Source organism: Schistocerca serialis, chromosome 5, assembly GCF_023864345.2.
Source record: "Schistocerca serialis cubense isolate TAMUIC-IGC-003099 chromosome 5, iqSchSeri2.2, whole genome shotgun sequence".
In the NCBI taxonomy this organism is placed as follows: domain Eukaryota; kingdom Metazoa; phylum Arthropoda; class Insecta; order Orthoptera; family Acrididae; genus Schistocerca; species Schistocerca serialis.
The window spans coordinates 574,693,808-574,707,125 of record NC_064642.1 but is presented as its reverse complement, the minus strand read 5'-3'; the positions used below and the strand labels follow the sequence as shown (position 1 = coordinate 574,707,125).

At 37.7% G+C, this 13,318-nt stretch overlaps 1 protein-coding gene across 1 annotated transcript in view; it reads right to left on the bottom strand.

The window, feature by feature from the left end:
- The window catches only part of LOC126480809 (phosphatidylserine lipase ABHD16A), a 160,218-nt gene extending 149,699 nt beyond the window's left edge, over positions 1 to 10,519 (bottom strand). Inside the window, exons 1-2 of the mRNA XM_050104134.1 lie at positions 10,409 to 10,519; positions 10,268 to 10,318 (exon numbers count right to left, since the gene is read on the bottom strand). Of these exons, the coding sequence (XP_049960091.1) occupies positions 10,268 to 10,318; positions 10,409 to 10,480 (123 nt within the window). The 5' untranslated portion in view covers positions 10,481 to 10,519. The remainder of the gene's footprint in view (positions 1 to 10,267; positions 10,319 to 10,408) is intronic.
- Positions 10,520 to 13,318: the final 2,799 nt, after the last annotated feature.

Here is a 13,318-nt window from a genome sequence, read left to right as displayed (position 1 = left end):
ATGTGAAGGGACACACACAGAAGAAAAGCGTATAGCCCGACCTCGTCTGTTGACCGACAGAGACTGCCGACTGTTGAGGGGTCGTAATGTGTAATAGGCAGACATCTGTCCAGACCATCACACAGGAATTCCAAACTGCATCAGGAACCACTGCAAGTATATGACAGTTAGGCAGGAGATGAGAAAACTTTGATTTCATGGTTGAGCAGCTGCGCATAAGCCACACATCACACTGGTAAATGCCAAACGACACCTCGCTTTGTGTAAGGAGCGTAAACATTGGACGATTGAACAGTGGAAAAATGTTGTGTGGAGTGACAAATCACGGTACACAATGTGGCGAAGCGATGGCAGGGTGAGGGTATGGCAAATGCCTGCTGAACGTCATCTGCCAGCATGTGTAGTGCCAACAATAAAATTCGGAGGCGGTGGTGTTATGGTGTGGTTGTATTTTTCATGAAGCTGCCTTGCACCCCTTGTTGTTTTGCGTGGCACTATCACAGCTCAGGCCTACATTGATGTTTTAAGCATCTTCTCACTTACCACTGTTGAAGAGCAATCCGGGGATGGCGATTGCATCTTTCAATGTTCATAATGTACGGCCAGAGTGGTTACATGACAATAACATTCCTGTAATGGACTGGTCTGCACAGAGTCCTGACCTGAATCCTATAGAACACCTTTGGGATGTTTTGGAATCCCGACTTCCTGCCAGGCCTCACTGACCGGCATTGATACCTCTTCTCAGTGCAGCACTCTGTGAAGAATGGGTGCCATTCCCAAACAAACCTTCCAGCACCTGATTGAACGTATGCCTGTGAGAGTGGAAGCTGTTATCAAGGCTAAGGGTGGGCCAATACCATATTGAATTCCAGCACTGCTGATGGGAGGGCGTCATGAACTTATAAGTCATTTTCAGCCAGGTGTCCAGATACTTTTGATCACAAGTGTGGGTCTGAAGAAAGAAAAGACTCCAATGCATCATTTGCAAACTCTTCATGAAGAAATGCAGAGGTATGGGTAAAAGTTATATATTGGATCCACCTTCCCATCTTTCATAGTTTAGTATGTTTTATGGAGTGCGAGTTATTGTTTACAGGTTTTGGGTGATGGGCAGTGGGGTCATGCATTGTGGGTGATACGCATCACAATACTGGAGACTTAGCCATAATCTAATACAGGTTTTCTGAATTTGTCTTGCAGTTTTAATTTTTATGGCAAAAAAACCCGCTTAATATGGTGTAAACGCAAACAGGTCAATCTGTTACTACAACCTTTATTTAAAGAACTACTCATCAAGCAGCGGCAGAACACATTGATAGAAGAAGGTTACAATTAGGCAAATTTTTGGAGTCAGTGGCTCCTCCTCGAGGCAGAAGGGTTGAAGTGGAAGGAAGAGGGGTGAAGGAAAAGTACTGGAGAGGTCTAAGAAAACGTGTAAATTCTGAGAAAGTCACCCAGAACTGTGGGCCAGTGGAGACTTACTGGATGGGATGGAAAGGAAAGACAGATTCAGTCTTTCCTTCCCATCTTGTCCGGTAAGTCTCCCTTGAGCTGCAGTTTCAGGTGACTTTCCTAAAATCTTCCCCCTTTCTTAGACCTCTCCAGTCCTTTTCCTTCACCCATCTTCCTTCCCCTTCAACCCCTGGAGAAGGAATTACTGGTTCCAAAAGCTTGTGTAATTGTAACCTTCTATTACGTGTGTGTTCTGCTGCCTCTTGTTGAGTGGATTTTTTAGCTATCCAATTAAATTATTTTGTCAAAAATTGATTGTTTTCATTGTTATACAACTTTTATTTGGCATTCATGTTCACTGGCTTTGCCAACTCACTACCAAATCATAAATTTCCAATTTAATCTAGACCTTGGGCCACACTACAGATCAGTCTGTCACCACAATCAAGATGTGGAGGGTGGGAGTCATCCCATACAACACTCTAGCCAAACTGCAGCATTTATGCGATACAACCTGGGGATTTTGACATTATATTCAGCTGCCTTTCTCAGTCTTCAAATTTTAGTGTGTGTAACATCGCAGGAAGTCAAAAATAAAACAGCAGATGTAAGTCATTTCATTCCATGCAACTGGTAAAACACATCCATTAAAGATGGTAAAGGGGTGCTCCACCATGTTTAATACCATTATTGTGTTGTATAGACCTTGTTCATCTCTGGTAAAATACTGAGGGCATTCCAAAACACAAAAAGCAAGAGGAAAGGTCTGAAATTCAATGACACTAAAATTTGAAGACTGAGAAAGGCAGCTGAATATAATGTCAAAATCCCCAGGTTGTATCACATAAATGCTGCACAAACAAAGCACATCTCACAAAACTGTCAGTTATGGATTAAAAAATACTGCCAAAAACACAAAATTCTCATTAGTCCGCAGACCTCCTGGTACTACAGAAAAATTATGATGTTAATCAGAGGACTAATGAAATATATTAAAGAAACATTCTACATAGAGTTTGTCTGCTTTTGGCTGCAGATATCACTTTTACAAAATGTTCTGAGCTGTTTTCGGTGTCCGGTACACAATGTCCGGTCACAGATTTGAATATGTATGAGTATTGGGCACTTAACAGGAAATCAAGATTTTTTCTAACAGCGTCTGGTAAATGAGGCATGTATGTCAAAGTGCATAGGTGTTATGAGCACTCAAAAAATCCCTTTGTTCACTGCACACTATTTACTAGGTTTCTGTCGAATGCTAATGCTAAAATAGTGGTTAGTTGGTATGTTTCCTAGAAGAGCTCACATTTTTCTATTTGAGATGGTCGTCTTTATTTTAGGGTGTACGTTTTATGTACCCCACAGATGTAGGAAATACTATGCCGAGGTAAAATTTTTTAAATGTAATCATGTACATTTTATTCAATAATACACTCACCCTCTCCAAGATCTGTTCACAAATATATCACACTTTACCATTTTTGTCAATAAAACGTAATGTGCAATAATAAAGAGTACACGGGATGTGAAGAAACAAACTGTTTACTTCTTTGGTTGTACACGTTACATACCCACTGTGTTGCTATAATAGAGGTGTGGGTTTTGTTTATGATTTCTAACTCATGTAAACAAGGTATTCCACTCCTCTCCCCCCCCCCCCCCCCCATCCACCACCGTGCACCTCATTTGTTGTTGCTTTAGTGTACAGTACACTGCATACCAGTGTGGTTGTGCATCAGTGTGACTTAGTAACTGCATGGTGATAGTACACACTATGAATACAATTTTTGGTGTGTAAAGGTGTCTGATGTACACGCATAACGATAAGGTAGAAATTCTGCCAATCTATGGAGAAAGTACGTTGACAGCAAATAATTTAGTAACTTATATTTTTATGTTCAGCACTGTTAGAGAAAATCATGATTATTATGCTATTATGTCTATCTTGCTCTACTGTACGTACCCGTACTGCAATTTTCTGTAGGTGGGCGATATTCTGAACAACTACTGTATAGCAGGCAATTCCCTGACAAGCCACTGGCTTTCACTGGAGGTTTGGTCACCTCATTTTATTTTTTTTTTCTACCTGAAATGGGAAGTTTAAATGCAAGAACACAAACAGACGAAGCTGCTGAGGTTGCTGTGCTCACAGCCGTACCCATTAACACTCAAGTCTCCACACAACAAATTCCACACGAACTTGGTGTCTCGAAAACAAGTGCACATCACGTTCTGCAACGTTATAAATTCTATCCTTACAATGTTCATTTGCACCAAGAGTTTCATGGAAATGACTTCAGCAATAGGGTTCGATTTTGTCAGTGGGCTCAGCAAACAACTTCTAACTAATCCTAATTTCTTCTCAGGTGTTCTTTTTACCGTTGAGGTGTCATTCTCCAACAAAGGAATTGTCAATATAAGAAATATGCATTATTGGTCCATCAACAATCCACGATGGCTCTGACAGGTAGAGCATCAATGTCCATAGAACGCTAATGTTTGGTGTGGAATTATTGGAGATAACTTTTTGGTCCTTTCTTTGTCAGTGTCAACCAAAATGGCAGACAATATGCCTGCTTTGCAAGCCACTCTTTATGTTCTCTTAGACGCCGTGCCTCTGATTCAGTGGATGGTCCTGTGGTATCAGCATGATGGACGTCATGCACATAACACCATACAAGGACTAATTGTGGACCATAAATATCCTGGTAGGTGGACTGGACACAGCGGGCCAGTTAGTTGGCCTGCCTGACCTCTGGACCTTACACGACTGGACTTTTTCTGTAGGGAAGAGTCAAGGCTGCTGTCTACTAAAATGTTCCACCACCGGAGGACATACGGCAACACATTACTGATGCTTGTACAGCCATTACAGACAAAGAAGTAGCACCAAATAGGCCGGCCATGCACAGAGAAACCCTATGTATTAATGTCAATGGTCACCATTTTGAACATGTAATGTAAACACTGTGTTTTCCATGTTGTGTTAGTGTCACAGTAAGAGTTACTACAAAGGGCCATGTTACTTTTGCATTGTCATAAGTATTGTAGTATGGTACTGTACAATGACAAGATCCAATTACTGTACAGTGCAGTACTGTTGCATTTAAACTTTATTGATAATTTGTAAAATGTTAAAATGCTCCTTGAAGAGGTTAAATGACTTAATTAATGAACTTAAGTGATATTTATATTAGAGAAGTTACGTATTATTTAACATTTCCATAGCTACTAGTTTTGGGATAAAATGGTGCAGTGTGATACATTTTTTAATACTTCTTTGAGAGATTGAATGTATTTTTTAATAAAATGTACAGGTTCCATATAAAAAATTTAACGTCCACCCCATATCTCCTACAAATGCGGGGACACACAAAATGCATTCCCTCGGCAAGAACCAACCAATGATGTTAAAAATCATAGGTTGGAACAATTTTTCATTTAACTTATCAGAAAAAAAGCTATTTTGAGTGAGCAAGATGAATGGGACACCCTGTACACGGTGCAGTCAACCCGCACCACACAGTCACCTTTGCTGAGTCAAGTGGTACCAGGTGATGTGTGTGCAGACTTTCTGTTACACATATTCTGCAGTTCTGTGTATTGACATGTCCTTGGAGATGGAAATGGGTTCCATGGCCATTCACTGTTCACTTCCACATGAGCAAGATATTTCAGATTTTTTCTTACTGGCAGGTTAACAGGAAGCTATGCATTGCGCTTGCAGGCATGTCCAATGTTTGGGCAACATCCTGCGCACCGTGTGTTTGTGCACACCACGACATTTCTGATCAACTGCTTTCCTCCCTCTGACACATTGCATTTCTAACGAACCTTTCTTGTTGAATTTTGTAATCATTTTCCCCAGTGTTATCAGGCATCAGATCAATGCCTTTTTTGTACCCTTACATTTCTGGAACTTCTGTAGGGTTACAGCCAGACAGGCACCAGTTCCTGCTAAAGAGCTTTACCAGCAGCACGAGATCCTTCGTGTAGACAGTCATGTTGGGCTTCTCGGACACTAAATGAGGAACAACTGTCTGTTCGTGTGCATATTCTGATGCATGCAGCATCATCTACTGGTCGATTTTTCATTAATTCTTTGTTCCATGACATTTCCTACTGCACCAATAATATGCAGTTCAAATTTGACTTCATTCTTAGCAGTGGTTCACATTCTATAGCGTTTTGACACTGGAACTTTAATTATGGACACCCTGCTGTCCCTAATATGTGTTGTTTTACCTTGTCAACAGACTGTTGACCACTGAGGTGGCAAACATTACATTAGACCAGTAAACTGCACGATTCTTTGAAGAATCAAACTCTCACGTGTACACCAACTTCAAACTTCTGATTAGTATACAAATGAATTATTGCGTTAAATATTTGACATTAAGCATGTAAGCAAAAAAGGCTTAGGAAAGGTTTGAAATTACATTTGAAGTTAGTTGCGAGTCACTAAGTGCTCTCATTCTCAAATACTGGATGAATATAGTCTGGATCTATGTGTGGTGAGATACACTGCCTCAAGACATATGCATAGTTTGTAACTATAATACTTGTGCTAAACCTTTAACATACAATTGTACCTCTCAGTGAGTAGACTATGGCTGTATTTTACATTTGGTCAATAATTGTACAAAATATTAAAAATCAATTTTTTTGTTGCCTCTGGAAACAGTATGATTAGCAACCTGCAACTGGGATGGAGTGCCTTGAATTGGATTAGCCGTTTAGTACTATAGATTACATACACTTTTCATTCCAATAGATCTATAGTGAGGAGATCCTCCAGGATATAGAAATGTCACAAAACAAGAATACACAAATATTTACAAATTTTAAAAAAATGCCATTTTATTTTCCACAGATCCCAAGAGAAAATGTACTCATAAATGTGGAATAATACAAAAACTCTTGAACATATCTTCATTTCAAAGACTACATTCATCACAAAACATGCAAATGTTCTACACTCTTGAGTAGCATATAAGAATTCTTGGCACTTATCAAGTTTAGGGGGAAAAAATTTTCAAAAATATTTTTTCTCACTTTTTGATCAGTTAGACTATGTTGATCTCAAAGATGTTATTTATATTCATCCCCGATAAAAACTTTTTAATATATCAAGACAAAAAAAATTTTAATGAAAATTTTTTTTTCTAATTTTTTGACCAGACCACGAATATGTCATTTGCAAACATCATTCAAGGTAAATTGTAGCACATCAAAGTACTCTGACAAACTAGCCTCATTCAGTTTACACTGAAGTCAAATAACAGTGCAGTTAAGTGTTAGTTCGGTGTTTGTTCTGTGCATTTGTTCTACTAACTCGTAATGACTAGAATCTTTCCTGATTTGGCCGAATTTCATATGGTAAATTTGTCACTATGTTGTTGTATTGTTACATGTTGATTAAATTACAATATGTTGTTTTACTTTTTCAAAACTGATTAAAAATATGTCATATTTGTGATCAGCATAGTCAAATTGACAATGTCATTGTTGCTGTTGTTGTTGTTGTGGTCTTCAATCCTGAGACTGGTTTGATGCAGCTCTCCATGCTACTCTATCCTGTGTAAGCTTCTTCATCTCCCAGTACCTACTGCAGCCTACATCCTTCTGAATCTGCTTAGTGTATTCATCTCTTGGTCTCCCTACACAATTTTTATCCTCCACGCTGCCCTCCAATGCTAAATTTGTGATCCCTTGATGCCTCAGAACATGTTCTACCAACCGGTCCATTCTTCTTGTCAAGTTGTGCCACAAACTCCTCTTCTCCCCAATTATATTCAATACCTCCTCATTAGTTACGTGATCTACCCATCTAATCTTGAGCATTCTTCTGTAGCACCACATTTCGAAAGCTTCTATTCTCTTCTTGTCCAAACTATTTATCATCCATGTTTCACTTCCATACGTGGCTACAATCCATACAAATACTTTCAGAAACGACTTCCTGACACTTAAATCTATACTCAATGTTAACAAATTCCTCTTCTTCAGAAATGCTTTCCTTGCCATTGCCAGTCTACATTTTATATCCTCTCTACTTCAACCATCATCAGTTATTTTGCTCCCCAAACAGCAAAACTCATTTACTACTTTAAGCATCTCATTTCCTAATCTAATTCCCTCAGCATCACCCGACTTCATTGGACTACATTCCATTATCCTCGTTTTGCTAATAACCGGTAAAAAATCAAAGATTTCATGGGTGTCCCCCTAAACTCGATAAGTGATGAATTCTTAGGCTATGTAGTCACATATCATCAAACAGAAATATCATTTTACAACATTTATTTTGATATTGATCACTTTACTGAACTGAATTTGTAAGGAAATCATGTCTTATATAATACTGGTATTATCTGATATTATTAACACATTTGAGACAGCACCTGAGTCTCACTTGTGCAGTTGCATGCCTAGTGCCCAAGTGAGTTCGGGCACCATATTGAAAGGGTTAATAACATAAATATATCAGTTGGTTCCGCTAAGAAATCCATCAGTGGAGGAGGAGGAAGAGTTGGCCACTATTAAATCCTTAAGTTTTTCTTAAAGTGAACTATATAAGTAGCTAAACGTTTTATGGCTGCTGGTAAGTTATTAAAAACAATTATTCCTGAATAATGGATACCTTTCTGGACCAAAGTAACCTTAAATCCTTGTGAAGATTATTCTTATTTGAAGTACTGATTCAATGGACTGAGCTGTTAATTTGAGAAAGAGAAATTAATTGGGAAGCAGATGTTAGTATCCTCAGTTCTTTAAACAGGCCCCTGCAGAATATAGTTGAGTTTGCATCACAAATAGAATATATAACACATTTTTGGACTCTGGAAACTTACATTTGGCTTGATGAGTTACCCCCAAAAAAATGATCATATATGAGACAGTGGAACAAAAAAAGCAAAGCATGTTAGCTTTTTTTATTTTTACATGATCTGTCTCTGCACACATTGCAATGGATTTGCTTAGTCAATTAAGCAGTTCTGTAGCATGGTCCAGCTGAATTTATTATTAAGCTGTGATCCCAAGAACTTACTGGTCAACTTTTTCTATCTTGTTATCATCACATTTTAGGCATACACTGGCAGAAAACCCCTTACAAGTTCTAAACTGCATAGAGTGTGTCTTTTTTTTTTTTTTAATCTTTAAAGACACAATTGGCTAGGAATCATTTATTGATGTCCATGAAAAATAAATGTTTCTAAGGTTATAACTATTTTACTGTTTATCACAGTATCTGTATGATCTGCAAACGAAATGAACTTGGCACACTGTAATGCTTTTGTTGAAGGATGATTGCTACATTCAAGAAAAAGGAAAGATCCTAAGATTGAACCTTGTGGGACATCTCTAGTAATTAGGTCTCATTTGGATTACACCTCACAGTTTTATATAGGTCATTCCTAATGTCAGGCTTTGTTCCCTGTCACACATTTATGATCTGAACAATATTGTAGCATTTTACATTATACCCTAATACTTTAATTTACTTAAAAGGCTATTATGATTTACACATAACGATGCCTTTAATAGATAACGAAATATACCAGTGGCCTGTAACCTACTGTGTAATCCATTATGTATATTCCCATATGTGTGTGTATGCGTAGACAGCCTTCCCTGGATTGGAACCCTTCAGAAAAACACACTGTGGCAATATATTATTTATAGTCAGGTGGTTAAGGAGCCGACTGTACATTACCTTCTCTAAAAATCTTGGGAATACTAGCAAATATTAAATGGAACAGAAATCTGATGGCATTTCTTTACCTCCTTTCTTAAACAATGGCTTAACTTCATCATATTATACGTGACCTGAGTCATGTGTACTAAGTAGAACTACATCTGCCAATATCTGGTTTTAATGAGCATGAATGTTTGATAATGGGGCTTTGGCCCTGAAACTAGCTACAACCAAAAAATTAAAGAATTTCAGTGTAGCTGCATAAGAGTTATTTCTGGAAATATGTGTGGGTGCATACACACACATTCCACAAGGAAAAATGCAAAGTAAAGAAACAACTAATACACGGCTCCCCATTGTGTGACAGAATTATTATGGGAAGAAGCAACTGATACACCTTGTCAAGGAACAACCAAATGATCAGATTGTTGATAAGGTGAGTTAAATGTAACAGATGAAGTGAAGACAAGAGTATTACACAAACTACATAGGATAAAGCAACAGTCCCAGTTATATAGCACCCAGGAACCGACACTCAGAATTAAATATGCTAATAGTAAAGAAGCTTACAGCAAATTATTCTCCTGCACGGTGTTACAGGATCTATCACATGCCAGCTCATCTATGTAGAAAACAATACAACACAGGAGATTGCAACACCAGTACATGTCTTCACAAAGATAATGATTTACATAACAAACTATACGAAAATTCGAAAGTTTCAACAGTTTTAGCTACACAGCCATACATCTGTGCATAAGTACGTTGATATCACGTACACACACTGGTACAGATCACATTCATCCGATTTAAAATTATTGCTAGCATTTTCAGCACAATATCCACCAAAAGGAAAACGTGTCATTTTGCAGGCAGTGCTTTACTGTAAGTTCAATATATTAAGGTAGCTCAAAAACTAAATAAGAAAGCCTTTGTTACTAATTAAGAATCTGTCAAGTAACCTAAATAAGTGAAAGAGAAATGTATTGTCACGGTTCGTCTGCAGAACCACTGATCACGCTGCAGCAACAGTGGGACAGAGCGTAACAACTTACAAATATCAGTTCTGGAAATTCGTTAGTAACATTAGTTCTCAATGCAGTTTTAACTTACCGAGTTAATGACTTGGTCACCAAATTTTTCTAGTTGGCCGGGTTCGTACACCTACAACAACAATAAAACAACGGTTTTGAAGGGTAAACATTCGATATCCTGGTAAGACAATTAATTTCTTTTGGTAAACACAAAACGTACTGCGGCGTCACTGTATACTTTGTATAACTTGGGCGTAAACATACATTGCCAAACCAACCTAACACCAGCCATATTTCGACCAAAGATGTGACTCTGAGTGAATGAAACTACGCTAGTGATCCAAAGCTCTCCAAACGACTCTAGACGAACTAGTAGCCGTAAAGTGCTCAAATGACAAGACCAGTGCAGTATCGATTTTCAATTCTACGACATTTTTCACAAATCAGCCCCATTTGTTTGCGATTAAATACAAACACCAATTAATCCTATTTTGCGACACTTTAAAGACTAAAAATAATTTTATTTCACTTGCGATAAATGTATAAGGGAATAGGTAATTTATTAATAAGTCAAACAAATGAACAGAAATTATACAACTTGAGTAGTTACCAATTAACAGTTAATTGGAAGAACCAGTTCACTGTGGGACGGAACTGTACTCATGTATTTCTTCTGATGAGAAATTGTAGCATTAGTGACAAGTGGATCTGTACCAGAGTCTCTTGGCGTTTTGTTTATTTTGTCTTTAATAGGAGGCGTTAACATGGTGTTTATCCTTTTTTATGAAACATGTGCTGTACGGTTCTATCATTGATTTACCTTGAATGAACCGTGCAAGTCTCATACTGACTTCATTTATAAAACAAAGGAAAAGTTAAATGCCGGACAACATTCTTTGGTCAGTCTTGTTACACAGACTACCTCCACTAATTCAGGGTGCCTTTATTTCGAAGGAACATGATTAAAAGACATTAATTTGTGTTTAACTAGCTAGGCTTAAGGCAAATCCACAATAACGACAGGGAGCGGCAGTCCAACAATATAATCTTCCCCCATGTAAATTTAATGGCCAATAACCCAACCCGACCATGTGCTAGTTCGCTATATTTTATCGTCTGTTGTATTAAAGCTGGGCCGATCAGCCAACAGTTCAGTGACCTTTCAGTTGTTAAGGTGAATATTTACAATACAGCAAGTTAGCGTATTTCACCTTCAGGAGAAATGCGTTTACTCCATGAAATATAGTAGTTGCAAGATGAACAGATTGTTTACATAAAAATTAGTGATTAATGGGAACTCTGTTACAAGAGACGCAAGTGTGAATATGTACATGATTCTGATGATAATAACTTTCTATTGTTACACGCCATTTGCAAAACAGATTGGAACTGAATTATTTGACGAGAGAAAGGATAAAAAAGCCATTGGTGTAAGTTTCAGCAAGAATATACTGATATGTTAAAAGGTAATTCTACCGGTCTTAATTATATCAAGAAGTTTAATTACTGGAAAGTAATCTATGCCAAGCTTCTATATAGGAACTCTGGACATTTGGTTAGTGATGTTTGTTGGTGAATCTGCAAGCATAGCTAAGGAAATTTGGGAAGTGTTTTCTTACAATTAAGATAAATTTGCTTTACGACTGCACATCATATAACGAAATGTGAACTGAATAGCACTGAATCAGTATCTGCAGATTTTATATAAGACCCTATTTATGAACAGTAAATTCACAGGCGACCTGAGATCATTGGCGGCTGCTTCTCCGCTACAGGATAGACGAGTTGCCATTACTGCAGTTTCATTGTTATTTGCAGGTCACAATTTTATTTCAGCACATTATATCACGCTGTTTCAGCGAAGACATAATGATTAATGCCTGTGTTCTGCAAGACTTTAATAATACAAATCATTAGGCCTGGGTACATTAGTTTGGATGTTGGATAATTAGTGAGAATAATTTCACTCAGTCATGAGATTAATTTTTATCTGTGTAGAAGTAGTATCCACAAGACATTACAATTACACATTCTTAGTAATGCAAAGTTTAATTACTTCAGTTAGTCATTAAGTGTACCTTTAATGCATCACTTACATTACATACATACATACACACACCTATACAAACTAGGGTGAAACTTCAACAGCCTTAGGTCTGACAGGACTAGAAACAGTGGATTTCTATTTCCAGATTTATTGAGTACTTTAATTGTTGTATTATAATACTATTTGTTGTAAATCATTGCAATTGGTGAAAGTATAAAAAGATATACTAAATCTGCTAAATCTGTGTATGCTGCATCCAGGTTGTCCAGTCAGCCATGACGATGAGGGTCCATCATATACGAATTTCACATATGAGTTTAAGACAAGCTCAAGAACAGTTTCCAATAGAGACAACCAGAATGAACCAGGAATTAGAAACTGTACAGGGAAGACAACAGGCGATGGAGACAGAAGTGGAGAATTTTTCTACATCAGTAAAGGAGATAGCTTCAGGATGCAAAGCACTTATGGAACAAAAGTTCCAAGCACAAAAACAGAGGTTCACCAAACAGTTAGAAGACTGGGCGCCAGATAAGACGCAACAAATTTGCTGTGTGTTAATAAAAGTATTAAAGAAGCTGTGAAGAGCATACTAAAAAAGGCTTACCAATATCGGGTAAAATGAATCGAGAACTTCAGAAAGTCTAAGATCAAATAGGGACAGAATTTGATAAATGGAAAAAAAGAAGCCACACAAAATGTGCAAGAATGTGCACAGGATTCAGAGGAAATGCGAGGGGTAATCAGAGAAGGCAGGAATGAGAACAACATAGACTGGAAACCACAGGTCCCCTATTATGGATCTTTATCTGACTATGCAGATAGAGAGCAATACCATTGTAGAAGCCTGAACAAACACATTTACGGAAGTGTGTCACTGTTGATTATGCAAAATTGGAGAAAAAGGTGTCAAAGCATAGGCAATTTCAAACATTTTTGCCAGAGAAAAGGACACTCAACCCAGCTGTTTTTATAAAGAGATTTTATGGTGTGTTCCCAAGATCATGGTCAGAAAGACAAAGGATTGATTATATAGCAGGATATATTCAAGAAGACGATAGCTTATGATTGACAGACATGATT